The following is a 24,405-nucleotide window of genomic DNA, read 5'->3' as shown; positions in this document are numbered from 1 at the left end:
ATTGTGGGGTTTGAGTCAACGGTTCTGATCTTTAAACGGCCTTGTGGGGTTCATTCTGGTGATTGGAGTGTTTCTGGTGGCCCTCTGGATATGAAATTCTCATGATAGATGCTTCATGGCCCGATGAAGGGACATGCAAATTTTGGGGACGATCGGACCTGGGGTTTGGTCGTACGGGTCCAATTTGTGATCGACGATCAACATTCCACGATCGGGTCCCAGAGTTGGTGAACGGGCGTAGGAAAATCCATTAGACCTCCACCATAAATATGGAAGAGATCCGATGGTTGGATAGCCTGGTATCTCGGCTTCATTTGCAAGCGCTAGATTTTGGTCCTGGCATTGGTGGGGTGCATTTAGTCAGTGCCAGATCCCACTTCTGGGTGTCTGCTGGGTCTGCGGTCCTCGGTCCGCGATGGTCCACAAGCCCAGTGAGCTCTATGATTACCTAAATTTTTAGATTTTTCCGAGCTTCCCGCGTCGCGGTACAGCCCGTACGAGCTATAGCTCAGTGTAAATGGTCATGCGGCTTGGCGGCCCGCACTTGGTTTTGTCATGGCCTGTCTGGTTTATTCAAATGGGCTAATTCTAGGTTAATTAGCTTATGGTACTCCCACCGCGTATGTTTTAAACGATCGGTCTTGAGGAAAATCCTACGTGGACGCCCCAGGACACTGTACTGGTTGGACGGGTTGTTACAGGATGTGAAGTAGAAAATATCTTTAGGATGCAAGTAAGATTTCATTCATTATTAAGCACATAATACTACCATGTAGTGGCATTTTATTGGTCCATGTGATATGCCAAAATGAGACCTCACTTTGGTCCATATTGTCATCGTGTCCGGATGCATATGTTAGATGGCTTGGATTTCTTGAACATACTTACGTGAGCTTACGAATCCGGACTATCACTGATTTTTAAAGAAAAAATTAGGTGAGGCATGTTTAGTTTACTTTAAAAATACCTCTGCATAATTCCTCATCCGCAGGCATCATTTGGTATTCTGCCATCAAAATTCTTAAAAATTAAATAAGGGTAGCTTTGTAATTTCATGTATTATTTGGTAAAATGTTGACCTCGAAAATTTTGCATTTCAGTCTTTCAGCACTTGAATATGGGACACGGACGAGGATTACCTACTGCCGCTGCCTTTAGCGAAGTGGCTTCTACGTGGTGCTATGTGGGCCCCACTATAGTGTATGCGTTTTATCCATACCCTCTGTCTATTTTTCCGTATCATTTCAAGGCATCATGTCAGAAATAAGGCAGATCCAGATCGTAAGTAGACCACACCACAAAAAAATAGTGGTGATTGAACGCCCACCGTAAAAATTTTACTGGTGGGCGTTCAATCACCACTGTATCCTGTGGTGTGGTGTAAACAGTCTACTTGAGATTTGAATCTACCTCATTTTGAGGCTATTGTCATCTTGGAAAAATGAACGGACGACGTGGTTAAAACATATAGATCATGTGGGCCACGGAGCACCGTCCAGTTGCTACTGGATACTGACAGCGTCAGTAGGCAATCCGCATCCTTGAAAAAGGCACGCCACTGGTTCTGTAAGTCTCGAGACTCGAAGAAATTATTTCGGAAAAGTCGATTTCTCGAGGGATTTTGCGGTAAAAATCCCTTTATTTTATTTTATTTTATTTTTTATCTCCCACCAACCTCGCCCACAAACGCACGGCAAAAACCAAAAACCAGATAGACACAGAGAGAGAGACCGAGAGAGAGAGCGAGAGAGAGAATGGCAATGGCGATGGCGCTTCGAAGGCTATCTTCGTCCGCACAAAAGCCGATTCGGGCTCTCTTCCATGGAAATTCCCTCCTTTACATGGTATTCTCCTCCTTCAAAATTTCAAATTTCCATTTCTGGCCCCCACTCTCCATCTTTTTTACGAAAATACTGCCTCACCAGCTTTCTCTCTTCTTCTCCCTCTGATTCCTTCTCCTCCTTTTTGTTTTTATTTTTCTCAGTCCTCTCTACCAAACGAAGCTGTCTACGACAAGGAGAAGACCGGCGCCACGGTAATCAGCTGATTTTTCTGTAAATACGTCGTCTTCTTCATCTGATTTTATTTAACTTCTCTTTCAAGATCTATGGTTTTTGTGCTTTTTTACTTCTTTTTTAATGCAAATCTAGGCCAATTGGTTGAATCCCAACCCTTGATTTGCTCAATCTGAGCTCTTACTGCGGGTTTTTGATTTCAGTGGCCGAAGCAGCTGAATGCTCCGCTCGAAGAGGTCGATCCGGAGATTGCCGACATTATCGAGCTTGAAAAGGCAAGGCAATGGAAGGTAATATTTTTCTTGCAGTTCTTTTAAATAACTAGAGAAATCTTTGATATGATTCGGAATTCAAAATCATACTTTGGAACGAAGGACTGAAATAAAATAAAATAAAATAAAATCGGTGGGCTGAGAGATACATCGTAGATTTAGGAATAAAATATAGAAAGAAAGAGAAAAAGAAGAAGAAGAAAGAATACCATCTAATGCTGAATGAATAGTGAGAAAGCGACCGTGAGTTAAAACTTCAAGAATACTATTGGCACGTGTGATTAAGTGGGACCCGATCTGGCCCTCTTTGTGTGAACACGTGTGGAGCGTGTGTGTGCGTGTGTGTGTTGGATGGGGTGTGATTGCATACATATGTATATGTGGAACATAATGAGATGCATATATAGGAAAGTTCAACTGCAACCATTTGCACCATTTGGACGATTGGACCTTCCATTTAGTCCATCATGCTCTCCATGGTCATTTGTGTGAAAATCACACTAATCAGATGATCCTAACCATCTGATCAGGTCTGTAGAGTGGATGCTCGGGATCTTTTATGAAAAAATATGTCCAAACATCAACTTGAAACATCCATTTTGTAGGATGTGTTTTGGGATGATAATGGTTCTCTAGAATTGCTTTGTTTGGACAATGCTGATCATATGAACTGCAGCTTCGGGAAGGAGATGGTTTAGGATCATCGATGGTGTAATTTCTCATGGGAGCCTATTAAGAGGGGGGTGCTCCAAATGGATGGTCTGGATTGTTGGTTGGACTGCCCACACATCTAAATGAAACTAGTTGGATGCCTATTTTTCCACCTGATCTTTCTTTACATGTTCATAAAAAAAAAGTATTTGTTCATTGAGGATGGATGATTCTATGGTCCCTAGGTTGACAGAAGCCCCATCCTTCCATATCTTGCAAAATACATGTATCATGTGAATGATGATCCAAGCCCCCCATCTTGTCATTTCACCATGGATGGGTTCTAATAAAAAAATGGCTAGAGGAGACGGTCCTTAACGTCATATCGACAAAAATTTTGTCCATCAAATGGGAACTATTGTGATGGGTGGGTAGGATTGTCAAATCAGGTTGGTCTACGGCCCATTCATGGTTGCACCCTAAATGAATTGTCTGAATCTCATCCATTTCTGTGGTTAGAAATTTAGAAGGATGTAGCTTCCTTTCACCTGGGTGCACTGAATCATTTCTGATATCAGATAATCAGAGTACCTTTTTTTGGGAATGGCATCTGAAACTTTGAACTGAGGATTAGTATATTGTGTGAATGTGTGATTTCTTATTGGTAGTTGATTTGTTGTTTCAAAGGGGCTCGAACTTATACCTTCGGAGAATTTTACTTCAGTCTCAGTGATGCAAGCCGTAGGGTCCATCATGACAAACAAATACAGTGAAGGATATCCTGGTGCAAGATATTATGGTGGAAATGAGTATGTAGCATTGCATTTATCTTTTATTTTTATTATAAGTGATATATTGTATTGATTGATGCCCATGATATCTGATATAAGTTAGTTTACTTGCACCATGGCAGGTACATTGACATGGCAGAATCCTTATGCCAAAAACGTGCCTTGGAAGCATTTCGTTTGGATCCGAAGAAATGGGGAGGTAATGCGCATGTCTAACTGTATGTTTCACTAGAAATTGCTGGGGTAATTTGGTAGAACTTTGAGGCACATGAAGCCAAAGTATATTGGAAGCAAGACAAACTGGATATAGAAAGAGCTCTACAAGCGAGACAAACAGTTGAGTGAAATCTGTTAGTTTAGAGGCGAAGAAAGAGATTGCAGTATAGTACTATGGGAATACAATTGAGGGTGTGTTTGGTTTGCGTGAATACCTTAAGGGCCTGTTTGGCCAGTGGTATTAAGTTGTATTAAATGGGATTGCATTGCTAATCCCACTTCGAAATTGGGAATGGCATGTTTGGAAGGACTGTGAGATGGGATTAAAATTAACTTTATAGGCTTTGAAAAATGAGCCTTGTGTTGGAAAGTGTGAGATGGGATAACAAATCCCATGGATGATGAATTTTTCCTTTATCCAATTTCAATCCAAGTGTAATTTGAAAGTAAATCCCAGGATTTATTTTTTTAATGCATACGTTCCAAATATGGTATTAGAAAATATCGGACACACCCAATCTAGGGACAATACCTTACACATGCATTTATTGTTACTTTTACAATTCCATCCACCTTAATCCCATCTAATGCAGGTGACCAAACAGGCCCTAATATGTTAAAAGGTTCCGCCTTTCCATGTTTCATGATGGTTGGAAACCAAAAATATCCAATTTCATCATTGGCAAAAAGGCACTCAAAAGGACATGATCAAAATATTTAAATCTTTATGTTAGAGCAAGATATTTCAGTATTTTAAGTGGCGCAAAGAATATGGTGGTCTCCCACCTTCTTCTGAGTTGAGCCAGAAACCCCCTCCCCACGCTAGAACAGAGGCAGGTGATAGAGATTTGTTAGAAGCAATCCTAAAGAACTCCACATCTAAAGAATAAGCATTTGGTTGTTGACTCCTATTTATAGCCACTCACATCTATTCTATATATTGGGTTTTGACAAATGCCACACCCTTGTCCACATGATCATATGCCCATGTTTTCTGCCTTCAAGGCTTTATGCTCCAACATCGTTTTCATTCATGGGGACAGAACCAATTTTCTGGTATAAGATGGTATGTGTCCAAAGGTTTGCCTTTGATGCTAGGCAGATGTTGATTAGTTCAAACCCAGTGTTGTTGCATTGTAATGCTTGTATTATTTCCAGCGTTGACATTTATGTATTGTAAGTATTTGTTGATCTGTAAGATTAATATTAAAAAATTAAATAGTTCTCTGGTGAGTGTATTATGAAGGATTGGAAGTTCTTCTGTTCTTGGGGCCTCATTTATAATATTTCAGAGTATTTTTCCTGTTTTAAATGTGAAAGAGAGATGCATGTGAGATCATATTTTGTGCAAGAAGCTCCTGTTATTTGGCATGGATGTTCCTTGTCAAAGTATTTCACTCTTGTTTTAGTAGGCTTCATTCTATTCTATATTTTACCAATACTCCTGTACTTTTTGCAGTGAATGTGCAGTCGCTGTCAGGTTCCCCTTCTAATTTTCAAGTTTACACGGCATTGTTGAAGCCACATGAGAGAATCATGGCACTTGACCTTCCTCATGGTGGACATCTTTCACATGGTTATCAGGTGCTTGTCCTGACTCTTGATATTGATGTTTGCCTTACTAACTACATTTACCGGTACTATTTCTCCTTCCCAATGGCTGGAAAGATAAGTTTACATGGGCCCTGATTGCCTAAATGTTTACCTGGTGTTTGGATTCAATTTTACATCAATGTAGGGAAAGATTGTGCACACAGTGTGCGTTGAGAGTTGGTCCACAGCTATCTCCCATTAAACAACAATGGTAGGCTGGAATCTTAACACAGATTTCAAAATGGGCATCTGAAAATCACATTTTGAAATGATCGCTAGATTTCTGCCAATGGTCTTTTGATTGTGGGAGATAATTTGCACATCAACTCTTGGTGCTTATTGAGGTTGTGCTCTAGTTCTATTAATATCATAATCATCGTCATCTCCACATCATAGCATAGTACTATATCAATGTCATTATGGTCATCATCACCATGACACCATCCATCATAGTTGATTCATAATAATATATTTTCAAAAGTAGAAATTGTATTTAAATGCATAATCTTACATTGCAAAAATGTCAAAGCAGCAAAAAACTTAAAACTTCAAGCACAAACTAGCATATGGTCTAAAGAAAACACCATACAAATGCCAGACTACATTAACGTAACTTTCCCTACTTCCAGCATTGACACGATATTTTGGTAATGCATGGTATATCAAAGTAAAGATTAAGAAAAGAAGAAGAAGGAAATAATGTCCACAATTCCCATAAAAACTCAAAAATATTTAAAATGCCTGTGAAGTGGAAAATTACCATAGTAAAGCCCAACACCAAGTAGGACATCAGTCCGAAAATCTTGGCACAATCATGTTATCTCATGTTATGATTTGTATGAATTTGTGGGCCTGGAATAGTGATGCACTGATACTGCCTACTGGATTCTGTTTTCTAGGAAATTAAAATGGGTGGTACAGGGTAAATTCCATGGAATAGTTGTCAAGCATGACAGTTAAATTCTCATCTTCCTTGCAAGTTCCTGGTGGAGTTCAATGTCTCTGAATACTGAAATCTTCTTCCTTGCAAGTTCCTAGTGTGGTTCAATGTCTCTGAATACTGAAATGGTTTTGTGGAATTTGTTCTTGCTTGAAACCGTATCAACTGTTCTGAATAATTGCATGACCTCTTCTGAATCTGCTAGTATTTGTGACACTGTTATTGTGCAGACTGATACCAAGAAGATATCTGCCGTGTCTATTTTTTTTGAGACAATGCCATATAGACTAGATGAGAGCACTGGGTACATTGACTATGACCAGGTACCTGTTTCATTTTCTCATTTTGGTGAATTCTTTCATTCAATTTCTATAGATAGTTGTTGAGTAGTCAAGCTGATTTTACCTTTTCAATGGTTAGCTGGTTTTTACCCATTGCACCTCTAATTTTATTGATGACATTGACAGTTTTTAGTATTACTCATAACCCTTCAAGTAGTTGTTTATGTTAGAAAATGCATGAGGATGAATACATGCAAGCTCAAATCATTTTTCATTCCAGTTGGAGAAAAGTGCCACGCTCTTCCGCCCAAAATTAATAGTTGCTGGTGCAAGTGCTTACGCACGCCTTTATGATTATGCACGCATTCGCAAGGTAAACTCCAATTTAGTTGCTCTTATAAAGGCAACAAAATCATCTCACATTCATTGTTCTTTAATGTTGTTCTCATGTTTGAAAGTCCTGATTTCATGGTTTGACAGGTCTGTGACAAGCAGAAAGCTGTCCTGCTGGCAGATATGGCTCACATCAGTGGGTTGGTTGCAGCAGGTGTTATCCCATCTCCATTTGATTATGCAGATGTAGTGACAACAACTACTCACAAATCCCTTCGTGGGCCACGTGGGGCCATGATCTTTTTCAGGAAGGGGTTAAAAGAGATTAACAAAAAAGGGGAAGAGGTGAGTCTACATACTACAGATAAATTAACATGTTTTCCCAGTGTAGCCCAGCTCATATTTATCTCAGTTGTATGTCTGTCAATCATGAAATTATTGATTATCATTCCAGTCACAAACATGGGGCTTTAATTTTTTATAAATGTATGCCAAAAGTGATACTTCTGATTCTCTGAAGGTCATGTATGACTACGAAGACAAAATCAATGCAGCCGTCTTTCCTGGGCTTCAAGGCGGTCCACACAATCACACGATTGCTGGTTTAGCCGTTGCGCTCAAACAGGTTTGTATAATACCCAATGAACATTTTGAAAAGAATCAGTTTGGAATCAGTTGAATTCTTCACTTTCCTTTTTTTTTTTTGGTGATTATGCAACTGACATCTATAGATAGGAAAATTTTATATTCCTCATAAATGAGATTTACCCAAACCATTTGATAGCGGACAACCGTCCAGTGCACCAAAAGCTCCAGAGTTGATGGGGAAGGACATGTTTATCCCTATATGCAGGTCCTCCCCGCCTCGGCAAACCCAGGCGAGACCTCCCTGTGGGCAACCTCGCTTTGCACAGGTCCCTGAATCACACAATCCCACAGTGGGCCCCACCTCGTGGCCATTTTGCATCACACAGGCCCCACCACGTGGGCCACCCCACCCCAGTGTGGAGATACGCTGTGATGCAGGACAATTAACCACTTGCTCTAAAAGCTCGAACTAATAGAGCATGGTGACTTAATCCCTTTATCTCATAACCCAGGCCCCAAATCCATGGGTTAGGTCCTTGGCCGAACCCTCCTTGTGGGCCCTAAATCCATGGGTTCCGCCTCCTCATGGGCCCCAAATCCATAGGTTTCGCCTCACACAAGCCACCCGCCTCACACGTGCTGCCCACCCCGAGTGAGCCCTTGCATCCCATAGGGCACCCCACTCAATCTCGGTGTGAAAATGCCCCTGCATTAATCACCCCCGATGAGTAGTTTCGAACACGAGACCTCCCGCTTTAATACTAATTTCATGCAGGACAATTAACCACTTTTTCTAAAAGCTTGAATCGATAGAGCATGACAAATTAATCCCTTTATCTCATAGTCCAGGCCTCAAATTCATGGGTTAGGTCCTCGGCCGAACCCTCCTCGTGAGCCCCAAATTCATGGGTTCTGCCTCCTCGTGGGCTCCAAATCCATGGGTTCTACCCCACACAGGCCACCCACCCCCACCCCACTCGAGCGTGGCATGAAAATGCCCCCTGCATTATGCTGCATCCTTGGAATTATACCGAGACGCCCCTGCACCACCATTGTATTCATCTATGGAGTGGTTTGGCTAGTGTATTCTTTTTGTCTAGGTCAAGCCCTAAAACATTATCTGTGTCTGGAGTTTGGAATACACAAGTGTTTATGCACATTGCTCATTTCTAGGTTTGTCTCCTTCACCTTAATCTTATACGTCTGATCTCAGCATTGAAATATGTGCTGAATCTCCTCACAACACATTGTTCAAAATGACAAACTCAATATGTTGGAGTACAATTTAGTAAATGGTTTCAACACTATAACTCATAAGATCAGTGACTTGTGAATCAATCCAGATCAAGCAACTGGTAAACCACCTCATGGATGGGCCGGTGGTAATAGAATTCCATGATTTCCTGTTTCTAACCATCCAATCTATATATTATCCCTGGGACATTGTCTTTACCTTCTTGACTGTCTGGGTGATGGATTCAGACTTGTTGTTCAGCCACTTCCCAGAAAGTCCATATCGTGTTTCCTTCCCCGATACTACATTTCAAGGGTCTCGATTTGAAATTCCACTTACATTGCATGCAAACTCACCTTTGTTTGCCTTCATTATAGACAAATTTTCCAATATTCATTTTTCGGCAAATTTGTGATTATAGGCCACAACTCCCGAGTACAAAGCCTATCAAGAGCAAGTTCTCAGCAACTGTGCAAAATTCGCTCAGGTATTGCTTACTAGTTTTCTTTCTTTCTTCTTCTTCTTCTTCTTTATCTTTATATATATATATATATATATATATATATATTTCTACCCTTACTCTTATAACTTCTGATTGGGCTTATTTTCAGAGCTTAACAGAGAAAGGCTATGATCTCGTCTCTGGTGGAACAGAAAACCATTTGGTCTTGGTGAATCTGAAGAACAAGGTCAGTAAAGTATATTTGTTCTATTGTAAAATAGAGATAGAAAGAGGGAGGGAGATGTTCACAGGTAAAAATTTATAGAAAGAAAAAAGAAAAAAAAAATGAAAAGAAAATCAGGAGGTTGATGAAATTGCTCTCTTTAACAATGCTGTTGCAATTTTTTTCATCTTGGTTTTTGTGTTTCTCTGCCCAGGGGATTGATGGCTCTAGAGTTGAAAAGGTGTTGGAGTTGGTCCATATTGCAGCTAACAAAAACACTGTTCCTGGCGACGTGTCTGCAATGGTTCCTGGTGGCATTCGGATGGGTACAGGCCTCTTCTTGAACAGCTTGTATCTGTTCAATGCGCATTTAGGCTGCATTTGGATTCTTTAATTGCTTGTATTGAACATAATCATTCAATTCAATAAAGAGTAAATGACCCAAGTGGTTAGCCCGAACTATTCATACTGGATAGACCCCAGATCGCAATTACTATCAGTTTCATAACCAACTTGAAATGCAAGGACTTGCAATTAGATGTTTGGTCATCATTATGAATTAAAATGGCGCTGCCCCTCTTTGTTTATTTCTTCTATATGTAATTGAATGAATTGTGAGGCATCCAAACACACCCTCGATCAATTTGGGTTGACGTCTCCTTTGTGCTGATTCAGGAACCCCTGCCCTCACATCTAGGGGATTCGTTGAGGAGGATTTTGCAAAGGTGGCTGACTTTTTTGACACAGCTGTTAAGATAGCCTTGAAGATCAAGGCAGAAACCAAAGGTACCCATCTTTCATCATTTCACATACATGCATCCCTTGACTTGTTCATACTTCTATGCACTACATATAACATGCAGATGTTTACCTAGCCCAAGCACTGGTAGAACACTGCCCATCTACACGCCGATGCACATGTGCATGATCGAAGCTTTCCATAAGGTGTGCCTCACTGTTTAGATCTTTCACCTAAAATTCATGCGGTCCCACTCTCCAGGAGGGCCTCAGTGTACTAAACAAGTGGACGGCTGAAACAAATTTTTTCCAGCCATCCATTGGTTTTTGTACGGGGTGGTTCACCCGGAGAAGGAAATGGCATGATTGTCAGGCAAAAGGTCAAAACAGTTTGGCACACCTGATGGAAAGCTCGGATCCCGCAAGTATGCATATTGGCATGCATGCTTGCGTGTGGATGGGCAGGGCTCCACACATTTGTGGGGCTTTAGACAACTACATTGCAGGCATATGCAGGTTTGTATGTATGTCTTGGAAAATTTACTAATATAGGCATACTCGACGTGGTTTTCTATCAATCAGGTGGGTCAAAGTTGAAGGACTTCTTGGCCACATTACAGACAAGCTCTCCCATCCAGTCTGAGATAGCAAAGCTCCGCCACGAGGTTGAGGAGTACGCCAAACAATTCCCAACAATTGGGTTTGAGAAAGCAACAATGAAGTACAAGGACTGAAGAAGGATCTTATTATACAAGGTATGCAGCTTCTCTGCCGAGGCTTGAGATGCTCATTGGATATGAATCCAATGGCAATCAAAGCCATGATTTTCAGATGCTTTTTATGAATTATCCTTCTTTTTTCCTTTTTCTTTTCTTTTTTTGGGTGGAGAATGAATCATTGTTCAAAAACCTGAAAAGTCGACTCGACTTGACTCGATGGCCAATAGGGTTGGGTTGATCCATAGACTTAACCAAGTCTTTCCTTGCTTTGACTCGATATCTAATCAGTTAAATTATAAAATCTATAATAGTTATAAATATTTAAAAACATTAATAAAAATAGATAAAATTGTTGAACTCAAACGAAAACTCCAGCTCATGCTGCGCTGGTAAGGTGCATGGTCTTGTTTCCTATACATCTGGAGATTGAATTCATAGGGTGGCATATGTATTTTTTTATAGCAAAAATGAAAGAAGTTGACTGGTTGACTGGGTGAGTGACTTGGTCCAGGTCATGACAAATCATATCAAGTTGACCGAGTTTTCAGGTAGACTTGGTGAGTTTTGTTGAGTCCAGACCGCGTCACGATCAGAAGTGAGTTACCAGAGGCTTAGCTTGAAATCTGCCCGTTTTGGGTTAATTCTGCCAAGTTTCAAGTTGACGCACAGAGTTTTAGAACTATGGCATGACTCACGCTTTGACTAATCCTTTTGGAGATCATAAAGATAGGCACTTGTCATTATCACAAATGATTGAATACCCCTGATTGCTTGAACATGCCAATCACCTTCTCTTTCTCTCTCTCTCTCTCTGAAAAGGATTCACAAATTGCCAACCCAGTATTATGACTTCCAGATTATTTTGAACCCCTTCTAAACAAATGACCGAAATGCGCCTTCAAGAAAAATCCACCAAAATGCTGTCATCCCTATTGTGGGCATATAATGAATGGGTCAGGCCCCCCAAAAAATCTTCTCCATCAGTGATCTTAACTGCATGATCATCAAATGTGGACCTTGGTGAGTTAGTTCGTTTGAAAGTCTGATTGCGGGTACCAATCAGACAGGATCTTCTGTTGGAGGAGATTTTTGCAGCATGTTCCATCACCAGCTGAGCGGTCTGGATCACACCGGAGATCGGCCTAAACTCAGCATTTGCCTAAATTGAGCTCAACATGCCCATGTTACCTGGTCATTCATTGTATAATGTCTCATACTTACAATGCCTCGAGCCTAACAAAATACGCTATGCGGTTACTATTATTGGTCTGTATTCGTTTTCTCATCATCGATTGATTGTATTTTTTGTTTGTGCAGAGGAAATGTGGCTCTGATGTCTTCATTTAATGGGGATACATGAGGTGAAATTTTCTGCAGGAATACCATATAATAACATGGATGGAAAATGTTAGCACTTGCATTGCTAAAGCAAGTGGAACCTTTGCATTATATTACTCCACTGAAATGTATATATTGACAGATACCATGCAATATATAACTTGCCTCGAATTCAAAGTCTTGGCTGTACGGATGATAAGATCCATCTTTCTGTTTGAGTATTTTCTCTCTGGTTTTAATTTTAGTGAAGATATGAAAGAGTTCACGCAAGAGAAATATATTTTATGTATAGACAGACAGACAGACACACACACACACACGTGTGTGTGTGAGAGAGAGAGAGAGAGAGAGAGAGGTGTGTGTGTGTGTGTGTGTGTGTGTGTGGAGGGAGGGAGGGGTGTGTGTGTGTGTGTGTATGTGTGTGTGGAGGGAGGGAGGGGTGTGTGTGTGTGTGTGTCTGTGTGTGTCTGGTGGTTCATCTACAGTGTGGCCCGCCAAGTGAATGAAATGGGTCACTTCACACTTAGGAGTGCTAGCCTGATGGACAATAATTGTCGCCGTTTTGCTTCAAGCACTGCAGCCTTTTGAGAAGGTTCAGAAATCTACTGATGTGGTATAAGTGTAGCATGTTGTCTTTTGCCATTTCAAGGTGATCATCATCATCTAAGCCAAATCCCAGTTAATTGGGTCAGCTATGATTCCTGTTCCACCATTCCATCATACCTTCATTTACACCATAGGTCATTAAGTATTTTTTCACTGCTTCCATCCACAACCTTTTACACCTTCCACTTGCCTTTTAGAGCCTTCGAAACTCATTCTAACCGGTGTGGTTCTGTCTCCATTGCACATGACGAAACCATCTAAGTCTATTTTCCTTTATCTAAGTTTAATGCTTTGAGATAGATTATCTTGGAGAAATAATCTTGATACTCTGAGAATAAGGTACAAAATATATAATATTACATAATAAATTTGGTGGATTTGGGGAGTGTTTGGATGCACTGTCAAATTGAATTGCAATTGTTATCCTAAAAGTGGAAATGACTTCAATAGGAGGATACCCAGAGTAGCCCACAAGTGGGGTCTATGGTCTGGTGATCCATTCCATTGATCCAGTGGGTCCCATCATGATGGACCATGCTCAAAATATTATCTGTGAAGAAGAAAAGGTACGTGATCCCCATTCATTGAAAAGTGACCAAAGATTGGATGCCTGGGATCTTCTTGTTCTTAAATCTATTCAGAATCTCTGTTTTTGTCTGTTTTTTTTTTTATACGAGGGGCCGTTTGGACCCACTTCCTCAAAAGGGTTTCCTAAGAAAAGGTTTTCAAGCCTGCTGTTGCCTTGGCAAAAGCCAGTTGAATAGGTGTTTTATTGCCTATTTTGTCGAGCAGGACATGAGACTGGTTTGCAAAGTGCATCCAAACGCACATCATCAACTGCCATGTGGATGAAAATGGCGTTCAGGCTTCAAACACCCCTTGGAGGGTGCATCCAAACAGGCCAAGTATGTTTTAGTAATTTCCTGAACTGGGAATTCAGGAAAACTGTAATAACTCAACATGATTTTATCCCGAGGAATGAACGTTTGCAAATTAAAACTACAGAGAAAACTCATTGCATAAGCCATCCCAGTTTCTCCACCATCCAGTCTATGCAACTGCTGTTTATCTGGCCCCTCCATTCAATCACCACATCTTGTACCAGAAAGATCATATGGTTTGAACAATCCTAACGATCTGATCAATGGTTCCTTTTGTGGGCCATTGCCCGTAGCTTTTGTAGGCTAAAATTCAGAGTGCTTGGCCAATACAAACCTTCCAATCGGTGGTTATCGAATGGATGGTTAAAACAAAACGGTGGACGCCTCAATTCATCCTTAAAGTCAGATAGTGTGGATCATCTGATAAGGCTTATTTTCAAGATTCACCCATACAAAACGAATGGCAGGATTTTAATCATCTGGATTAATGTAAATGAGGCCATTGGCACCACTGTTTTGAATTTTTCAGGGATGGACTTGATGAGTTAGATCACCGTCTTACTCACGGGATAATTACTCCAAATCCACATAGCTTCTCTGGACTCCTCATAGAGGTTCTTCGAATCCATGAGGAAAATAGGGAAAATAAAAATAAATTCTAATAAAATTTAAAATAAATTGATTAATGATAAAAATGAATTTACAATCCTAATAGCGATATCATGAAGAAGTTTCAGAATCAAACTCTAACTCAAACTTTGTAAAAACATAACTTACTATAAGTGAGTGCACCGGTTAATGCTCTCTTAGGTCTCTAAAAAAATCAAATAACTTTTATTGTGATTTGCAAATTTTGGAAAGCTTACTACCCAAGTTTTATGATATGAATACCTACTTTATTCCCTGTAAATACTTTAAGGCTAGCCAAACACACAATTTATTTACATGTAAACATATTACCACTTAAAAACTTAACGGAATAGCATATAAATTGATTATAATTTAAACTCTTTTTAGATATAATGCGTTTACAATAAAAAAAAATTATAAACATCCAAACTACCCATAACTTTTTAATCTAATTGCCCCTAATCTAGACAATTCAGTTCGTATTTATACTCATGCGCAGGAATTTCGGATATTGCATCAATGACAATTCAGTTCTCAGTTCGTGTATTCACTAGTGGGCAGAAATTTCAGGATATTGCATCAGGGACAGCGAGAATTTCTAACAAGTAGTCCGACCATCCAATCAATGATCTGCCATTACCTATCCGAAGAAGTGAGTTCCCTGATTTGGCCGGCTTGACTTATGTCTGGATGGATGAGTTAAAACCATCATAGTCCTACACTCCTACAGAGTATAAGTACAGACAAAAAAAGAAAATAAAAGAACCATTTTTTTTACTATAACTAATCCGGAAATCCTCCCCCTCGATTAACCGAAGTGGATTGCGTACTGGGGAACTCGGTGAGCGTAATGAATAAACTATATGGGGCCCATTGTAATTTATATATGTTATCCACTCTGTCCATCCATTTTATCAGATAATTTTAGGGGTTGATCCCAGAAATGAAACATATCCAAAGCTCAAATGGACCACACTACAGGAAACAATTTGAATTGAATGTCTATCTACCGTTGAAAAGTTCTCGTGGGAAGTTTTGGATCAAGATGATATATGTGTTTTCCCTTCATCCATGTCTGTGTGATCTTATGAACAGGTTGGATGAAAAATAAACATTACTGCACGCGTTAGGAAGATTTCAACCGTTGAAATCATTATTCCCACTGTTTCCTGTGGTAAGGTACACTTGAGCATTATATATGCTTCTATTTTGGGTTCAACCCTTAAAATGATATGGAAAAAGGGATGGACGGCGTGGATAAACTACAAAATTTACGGTGGGCCCTACAAAGGTTACTCAGTACGATTCGATTTCCCAGTAGCCACGGTTGGGATTTACGAGTGAGAAATTTACGACTGTGGACCCCACCTTTTATCCATTGGATATTCTTGAAACAATACAAACTTAACATACTCACTTAGACCTCCTCGTACGGACGACAAATTACAGGACGAAAATACCCCTCCTTTTCAAAGAAACGGATTGGCTACTCCGCCTGCCAACCGCCAATGGCGGATCGTCGTGGTCTGTGGGCCCCACCATGATTTATGCTTTTCATCCATGCCGTCCATATATTTTTGCAGATCATTTTATGGTATGAGACAAAAAATGAGGTATATCCAAATCTTAAGTGTACCATATTACAGGAAACCGTGTTGAATGAGCGTCAACCATTAGAAATCCTCCCCCGTCTAAGTTGGGGCCCACTGTGATGTTTGTGAGAAATCCTCCCCATCTAAGTTCATTCATAAGGTCACAAAGACCTAGATGAAGAGGAAAAACAAATTTCATAATGATCCAAAACTTCATTAACCCCTGAAAGCGTTTCAATGGTAGACGTTCAATTCCCCACTACCTTTTACAATGTGGTCCACTTGATAGTTAGATCTATCTTTTCTTTTTTTTCTCAAGCCTTAATATGAGCTCACCAAATAGATGGACAGTTTGGATATAACACAGACATCATGATGGGACCCATGAAAGCAACCTAGCAAAAAAAAGAAAGGCACAGACAGTTCGGCGGCAGTGCCGCGGCTGTCTAGTTTTTTTTTTTTTTTAATATTAATAGAGAGAACTTTTTCTCTCCTACATTTTTCTCTAATACATAATTATGTAAATATGTATATATAAGTATATAAAAATATTTTTCTATCTTTTAATTCATTTTTGTGTCTATTTATTAAACAAGCATATTTAACTCTCATAAATTAGAATGTTTTTTTCTCTTTTTTTTAACACATGCACACACACCCCCATGCACTCACACTAATAGAATTTCACCACGTATGGATACTCGAACACTTGACCGGGTGTTGAAACTCCTAAGAGTCTACCACCCGAGTAAGAGTAAGAATCCTAAACTAGCGGGAGAAGCATGAAAATTAGTAGAGCAAGCATGTAAATGAGTGGGGCAAGCATGAAAATCAGTGGGGCAAGCATGAAAATGAGCGGGGGAAACTAGAAAATCAGCGGGGCAAATTGAAATATGAGCGGGGCAAACTAGAAAAACAGCAGGGTAAACTGAAATATGAGCGGGGCAAACTAGAAAAACAGCGGAGGAAACATGAATTGAGCGGAGGAAACTAGAAAATCAGCGGGGGAAACATGAAAATGAGTGGGGGAAACTAGAAAATTAGCGGGGGAAACATGAAAATGAGTGGGGGAAACTAGAAAATTAGCGAGATAAATTAGAAAATCAGCGAGGCAAACATGAAATTGAGTATGGGAAACTAGAAAATCAGCGGGGCAAACTAGAAAATCAGCGGGGCAAACTAGGTAATCAGCGGGGCAAACATGAAATTGAGGGAGGGAAACTAGAAAATCAGCGGGGCAAACATGAAATTGGGAGGGGAAAACTAGAAAATCAGCGGGGCGAACTAGGAAATCAACTAGGCAAACATGAAATTGAGCGGGGGAAACTAGAAAATCAGCGGGGCAAACTAGGAAATCAGCGGGGCAAACATGAAATTGAGCAGGGGAAACTAGAAAATCAGCGTGGCAAACTAGAAAATCAGCGGGGCAAACTAGAAAATCATGGAGGCAAACATGAAATTGAGCGGGGGAAACTAGAAAATCAGCGGGGCAAACTAGAAAATCAGTGGGGCAAACTAGGAAATCAGTGGGGTAACATGAAATTGAGTGGGGCAAACTAGACAATCAGCGGGGCAAACTTAATAGATAATTTCATGGCTTGAACAGATAAATCTAAACGTATCCAATGTTCAAATGGACCACACTAAATGAAATTTTGAATTGAACTTCTAATGTTGATCATTTCTTAGGGGCCATAGAAGTTTTGGATCAAGCTTATAATTGTGTTTTCTATTAATCCATGTCCGTATGATCTTATGAATAAGTTTTATAACAAACAAACATCATTATTGGGCCCACTATGGTTTCAATGGTGGAAATCATTATCCCCACTGTTTCCCGTGGTATGATCCACTTGATCTTTTGATATGCTTCAATTTGGGGCTAAACCGCTAAAATTAGATGGAAAAACGGATGGACGGCGTGGATATACTACATATATTCAATGTGAGCCCAACTGAGTTTACTTAGTACAATGAGAGCGTACTAACTAACTCCCTCGCTCAATTTCATGTTTGCCCTGCTGATTTCCTAGTTTGCCCCGCTGATTTTCTAGTTTCCCCCGCTCAATTTCATATTTTCCCCGCTGATTTTCTAGTTTGCCATGCTCAATTCCATGTTTGCCCCGCTGATTTCAGTCCCGTTTCTTTCATCTCTTTCCATTGCGTTGCTTTCACTGTTGCCGTTTTCACCCCCCTTCTTCACTCCGTTCCAGTAAGGGCCTATTTAGCCGAGAGAATCCCATGGGATTAGGAGGGATGAGATGGATTTTAAGGTAATGAATTTTGGTGTTAGTGGATTGGAAAAAGATTTATGGAATTGCTATAACTCGGGACAAGTTCACTGGGTCTATTTGGCATGCCCAGCATATCCCAGGATTTTACCTTCCAATCCGTCCAACCAAGGGATGAGATCAATTTTAAGGTAATAATGGTGATGTTAGTAGATTGTTTTAAGATCCATGGGATTGCTGATACATGTCCTTTTAAACGTAGACCTATGTTTACCTCGCTCAACTTCATGTTTGCCTCGCTCAATTTCATGTTTACCCCATTGAATTTCCAATTTGACCGCGAATTGATTGAAATTGACCACGAACTGAATAAAATAAATTTTCGACCATCAACCTGATGGAATCTTGGAAAATAACGAGGTTGGTTGGCTAAATTAGCTTCTCCTACCCCAAAATCATTTGTGGTACTTTAAGTATATCATTCTAGTTTAGGAGATATGCTTGTAAAATAAATAGACAAAGAAATGAATTAAAAGATAGAAAAATATTTCTGGGAGAACTTTTTCTCCCTTACAATTTTCTCTAATACATAATTATATAAATATGTATATATAAGTATATAAAAATATTTTTTTATCTTTTAATTCATTTCTTTGTCCATGTATTCAACAAGCATATCTCCTAAATTAGAATGATTTGTTTTTTTTTTACACACGCACACACACCCCCACACACTCACACTAGTGGAATTTCACCACCTATGGATACTCGAACGCTTGATCAGGTGTTGAAACTCCTAAGAGTCTACCACCCGAGCAAGAGTAAGGATCCAAACTAGAATGATTTGCTTAACGTACCATATATGATTTTCATGCAAACATGAAAATGAGCGGGGCAAACATGAAATCCAACGGGGCAAACATGAAAATGAGAGGGCAAGCATGAAAATTAGCAGGGCAAACATGAAAATGAGCGGGCCAAACATGAAAAAGAGCGGGGCAAGCATGAAAAAGAGCGAGGTAAACTAGAAAATCAGCGGGAGAAACATGAAAAGCAGCGGGGCAAACGAGAAAAACAACGGGGCAAACTGAAATATGAGCGGGGCAAACTAGAAAATCAGCGAGGGAAACATGAAAAGCAGCGGGGCAAACTAGAAAATCAGCGAGGGAAACATGAAAAGCAGCGGGGCAAACTAGAAAATCAGTGGGGAAAACATAAAAAGTAGCGGGGCAAACTAGAAAAACAACGGGGCAAACTGAAATATGAGGGGGGCAAACTAGAAAATCAGTGGGGGAAACATGAAAAGCAGCGGGGCAAACTAGAAATCAGTGGGAGAAACATGAAAAGTAGCGGGGCAAACTAGAAAAACAGCGAGGCAAATTGAAATATGAGCGAGGCAAACTAGAAAATCAGCAGGGGAAACATGAAAATCAGCGGGGGAAACATGAAAAGCAGTGGGGCAAACTAAAAAATCAGCGTCCCTTTTTCTATATTTAGAATGGTTTATAACAATTCCATCCATTTTGAGAGATCATTTTAAGACATGAGACCAAGCATGAGGTGGATCCAAAACTCAAAGTGGGCTACACGAGAGATGAGAAATCCACACCGTCCCTTTTTCTATATTTAGAATGGTTTATAAAAGTTTCAAATTTGGAACAGCTTAAAACCATTCCTAAATCAAAGATAGAACCGTTCTAAATTCACAATTTTGGTGTAGTGACAAAATTATCTGTATACCAAGAATCATACTAGGAAGCCCTTATCTCTCTTTTAAGATTTTACAAACACCTATATGCAACTGTTAGAAAGAAACCTCATTTTTTATGACATGCTCTCTTTAGTCTTTTTCTTCCCTCGTCAATATAACAAATCCATGACACACAAACTCAATTACAACAAGTTACCTGCCGACAAGTTCACAAAACCATGATCTCTATATCTTGGAATGCTAGCATGGAAATCCTGTTGTAGAACATCAATCCAAGCTGCAAATATGGACTCTTTTAACTGAGCCCACTTGAGGATTTATCGATTTTTTCAAAAGGAATCATAAGGTCCATGCGCAACTATACAAGTTTGATGGATCTAACTATGACAGCACCCCAAACTCACACAGATTTTAAAGTTGCTACCCTTAAACCTTAGACACTTCTTTAGTTGAACGTTGACCATTACATAGTTTTATGCTACTAATTAGAACATTAAGATTATCCTATTGAAATTTTTTATACTACTCTTTCCAGAATGAGACTGAACAGACCAGTCCAAATCATGGATGGACGATGTGATTCCTCACAAACATCATAGTGGGCCCCACCTAACATCCCAACTTCCTCCAAAGTCTCTCATAATCCGTGCTCGACCTCAAATCCCAAACCGTTCTCTCGCCTTAAACCCTCAACTCTTGTTCTCCCTCTCGCTGCGCCTCAAAGCCCCGAAGCCCCAAACCCTCTTCTCTCTCTCTCTCTGTTGGCATTTTTCAGGTATTTTCTTTACATGAGCTTTGATTTGTTTTCATTTTCTCTCGAAATTGAGGGATTTTTCTTCACTATCTTCGATTTTCAGCTGATGAAACCCTTCTCTCTCTCTCTCTCTCTCTCTCTCTCTCTGGGGTGAATTTTCTCTCATTTTCAAGTTTGCCCCACTCATATTTCAATTTGCTCCGCTGATTTTCTAGTTTACCCCACTCATTTTCATGCCTGCCCCGCTCATTTTCATGATTGCCCCGCTCACTTTTCATGCTTGCCCCGCTCATTTTCATGTTTCCCCCATTGATTTTCTAATTTGCCTCGCTCATTTTTATGTTTCCCCCGCTAATTTTCTAGTTTCCCCCGCTCATTTTTATGTTTCCCCCGCTTTTTTTTCTAAAAGGAGGGCGATGCCCCTAAAACTTTTGATAAATGAACAGACGTGTACAAGGAACATTTTCAGGTAGGCTTCACAAAAAACATTGGGCCTTACCTATCATATCTGTTATTCAGAGAAAGAGAAACGAGAAAAAACGTGCCAAGCTGCCCCTCAATGGGCATAAATACTACCAGGAAGACACCACCTCACTCACCAACAACACGGAGGCAAATCCAACTCCTCCACTCTTCGACCTTCTTAAAATCCCACGGGCCGAAGTGACCACTCTTCCTACATACAATATTCTACTTATACAAACCAACCAGCTGCCACACCTTCCCATCTAGCCCTCCCAACTTCTGACCATAGACCATAGTCTGCTGCTATAATCTTACATCCAAGACCATAAACCAACCTTAGCGACAACACCTCTAAGGCAAGACCCACCACAACAACACATAGGCAGCATCCACTAGAAGAAGTAGAGAAGATAGACTGAAGCAGAGAATCATGAAATTGAGCAGGGGAAACTAGAAAATCAACGGGGCAAACTAGAAAAATCAGCGGGGCAAACTAGAAAATCAGCGGGGCAAACTAGAAAATCAGCGGGGCAAACTAAAAAATCAGCGGGGCAAACTAGAAAATCAGCGGGGTAAATTAGAAAATCAGTGGGGCAAACTAGAAAATCAACGGGGCAAACTAGAAAATTAGCAGAGGAAACATGAAAATCACATTAAATGTATGTAGTATATCCACACCGTCCATCCATTTTTCTATCTAATTTTAGCGGTTTAGCCCCAAATTAAAGCATATCAAAAGATCAAGTGGATCGCACCACGGGAAACAATGGGCATAATGATTTCCACCGTTGAAACCATAATGGGCCCAACAGTGATGTTTGTTTGTTATCAAACCTATTCATAAGATCATACAGACATGGATTAATAGAAAAAACAATTATAAGCTTGATCCAAAACTTCTATAGCCCATAAGAAATGATCAACAATAGAAGTTCAATTCAAAATTTCATTTGGTGCATGTGGTCCATTTGAACATTGGATAAGTTTAGATTTATTGGCTCAAGCCATGAAAATATCTGTTAAGTTCGCCCCGCTGATTGTCTAGTTTGCCTCGCTGAATTTCATGTTTGCCCTGCTCAATTTCATGTGTTGCCCCGCTGATTTCTTAGTTTGCCTCGCTGATTTTGTAGTTTGCCCCGCTGATTTTCTAGTTTGCCTCGCTGATTTCATAGTTTGCCCCGCTGATTTTCTAGTTTGCCCTGCTGATTTTCATGTTTGCCTCGCTGATTTTCTAGTTTGCCCCGTTGATTTCATAGTTTGCCCCGCTGATTTTCTAGTTTAACCCGCTGATTTTCTAATTTACCTCGCTAATTTTCTAGTTTGCCCCGTTGATTTTATAGTTTCCTTCGCTCAATTTCATGTTTGCCCCTCTGAATTTCTAGTTTGCCCCCCTCAATTTCATGTACGACTGAAAGTTGGGTGGGTTCAACCCGACCAACCTGTGACCGACCCGACATTGGGTTAGGCTCAGGCAGGATATATCAGGTCTGATCTCAATCTTGGACTATACAAACACCAACCCGATAAAACTTAGGTTGGGTTTGGGTTGAGGTCTCAGGTTACCTGACCCAACTCGAACCCAATCAATATATTAGTTACTTATAAACTATAATTGAGTGTGGATTGTATGTGTAAAAGATACACTAGTGATGTTGAGTCTCATTCGTCCACGTCATTTCTAAGGACTTAAGCTAACAAGATATGTCGGATTTCTCTCTCCCAAATAGACATGTATACACTCGACCAACCTAATCAACCCGTCGAGCCCTCTTGGGTTGAGCTTGGGTTGAGAATTCCCAACCCAAGATTGGGTTGGGTTAGGTCAAGGTTTAGGTATAGGAACCTTGGGTTGGGTTAGGGTTGAACACCAACCCGGGCCAACCGGCCCGACTTTCAGCCCTAATTTCATGTTTGCCCTCATATTTTACCCGCTAAATTTCTAGTTTTCCCCACTCAATTTCATGTTTGCTTCGCTCAATTTCATGTTTGCCCCGCTGAATTTCCAGTTTGACCGCGAAGTGATTGAAATTGACCACGAACTAAATGAAATGGATTTTCGACCATTGACCCGATGGAATCTTGGAAAATAATTAGGTTGGTTGGCTTAATTAGTTTCTCCTACCCCAAAATCATATGTGGCACGTTAAATAAATCATTCTAATTTAGGAGATATGCTTGTTAAATAAATAGACAAAGAAATGAATTGAAAGATAGAAAAATATTTTTATATACTTATATATATATATATTGACTTAATTATGTATTAGAGAAAAATGTAAGGGAAAAAAAGTTCTCCATGTTGAAAAAAAAAAAAGTCGGATTGCCGCGGCACTACCGCGGAACCTGCCGCCAAACCGGCGTTAGTGTCACCGCCTTCTGTGAATATATATATATATATATATATATATATATATATTTGTTTGCAATGTTACTTTTGTAAGTCCTATCATAAGGTCTGTGTTATATCCAAACCGTCTATCTATTTGGCAAGCTCATATTAAAGCTTGAGACGAAAAATAAGATAGATCTAACTATCAAGTGGACCACACTGTAAAAGGCAGTGGGGAATTGAACATCTACCATTAAAATTTAGGGGTTACAAAATTTTGGATCATTATGAAATTTGTTTTTCCTCTTCATAAAGACCTTTGTGACCTTATGAATAGATTGGATGAAAAATAAATATCATGGTGGGCCCTACAAAATTTTTAACGGTGAAAATCAATTTTCCCACTGCTCTTTGTGGTGTGGTCCAGTTGATCTTTGGATATGATTTTTTTTTTGGGATAATGCTCCGAAATGATCTCGAAATATGGATGGACGTTGTGGATATAATAAATACATAGCTGTGGGGCCATGTAACTTTGATCTCTTTTGAGCCGTTCGTACAACTCTCGGTTGGAGGAGCGTCAGCGCTCGTCTTCGAAAGGAAGGTGGGGGTACTTTCGTCCTGAAATTCCGACTCCGTACGAGGAGGTACAATTGCGTATTCTAGTTTTGTATTACTTCAAAAAAACCACTGGATAAAAGGTGGAGTCCACAGTCGTAAATTTCTCTTTACGAGTAGTTATTTGATCCACTTTAAGAGAGTGATATACCGTACTCATGCACACACAAGTTGTACAGAAACATATACTCGTTCAAAGTTCAAATCAAACCGT

At 40.0% G+C, this 24,405-nt stretch overlaps 1 protein-coding gene across 1 annotated transcript; it reads left to right on the top strand.

Moving 5' to 3' along the window:
• The first annotated feature begins 1,677 nt into the window (after positions 1 to 1,677).
• On the top strand, positions 1,678 to 12,551 carry LOC131228947 (serine hydroxymethyltransferase, mitochondrial). Its single transcript, XM_058224782.1, has 16 exons — positions 1,678 to 1,844; positions 1,985 to 2,035; positions 2,219 to 2,305; positions 3,626 to 3,747; positions 3,852 to 3,928; positions 5,405 to 5,529; positions 6,709 to 6,801; positions 7,040 to 7,132; positions 7,240 to 7,437; positions 7,613 to 7,717; positions 9,336 to 9,401; positions 9,526 to 9,603; positions 9,794 to 9,905; positions 10,255 to 10,365; positions 10,900 to 11,072; positions 12,354 to 12,551. Exons 1-15 carry the CDS (start codon positions 1,755 to 1,757, stop codon positions 11,049 to 11,051), a joined length of 1,560 nt encoding a protein of 519 aa, XP_058080765.1. The 5' UTR covers positions 1,678 to 1,754; the 3' UTR covers positions 11,052 to 11,072; positions 12,354 to 12,551.
• Positions 12,552 to 24,405: the final 11,854 nt, after the last annotated feature.

Source organism: Magnolia sinica, chromosome 16, assembly GCF_029962835.1.
Source record: "Magnolia sinica isolate HGM2019 chromosome 16, MsV1, whole genome shotgun sequence".
Taxonomy (NCBI): Eukaryota; Viridiplantae; Streptophyta; class Magnoliopsida; order Magnoliales; family Magnoliaceae; genus Magnolia; species Magnolia sinica.
The sequence above is the reverse complement of the archived record's forward strand: the minus strand, read 5'-3'. Positions and strand labels throughout refer to the sequence as shown.

Bases quoted from the DNA above. Each gene is read 5' to 3' on its own strand.
- LOC131228947 (XM_058224782.1), top strand. From the start codon at position 1,755: ATGGCAATGGCGATGGCGCTTCGAAGGCTATCTTCGTCCGCACAAAAG. The intron at 6,802-7,039 runs GTACCTGTTTCA...TTTTCATTCCAG, and splicing joins GGTACATTGACTATGACCAG to TTGGAGAAAAGTGCCACGCT. The intron at 7,438-7,612 runs GTGAGTCTACAT...GATTCTCTGAAG, and splicing joins TTAACAAAAAAGGGGAAGAG to GTCATGTATGACTACGAAGA.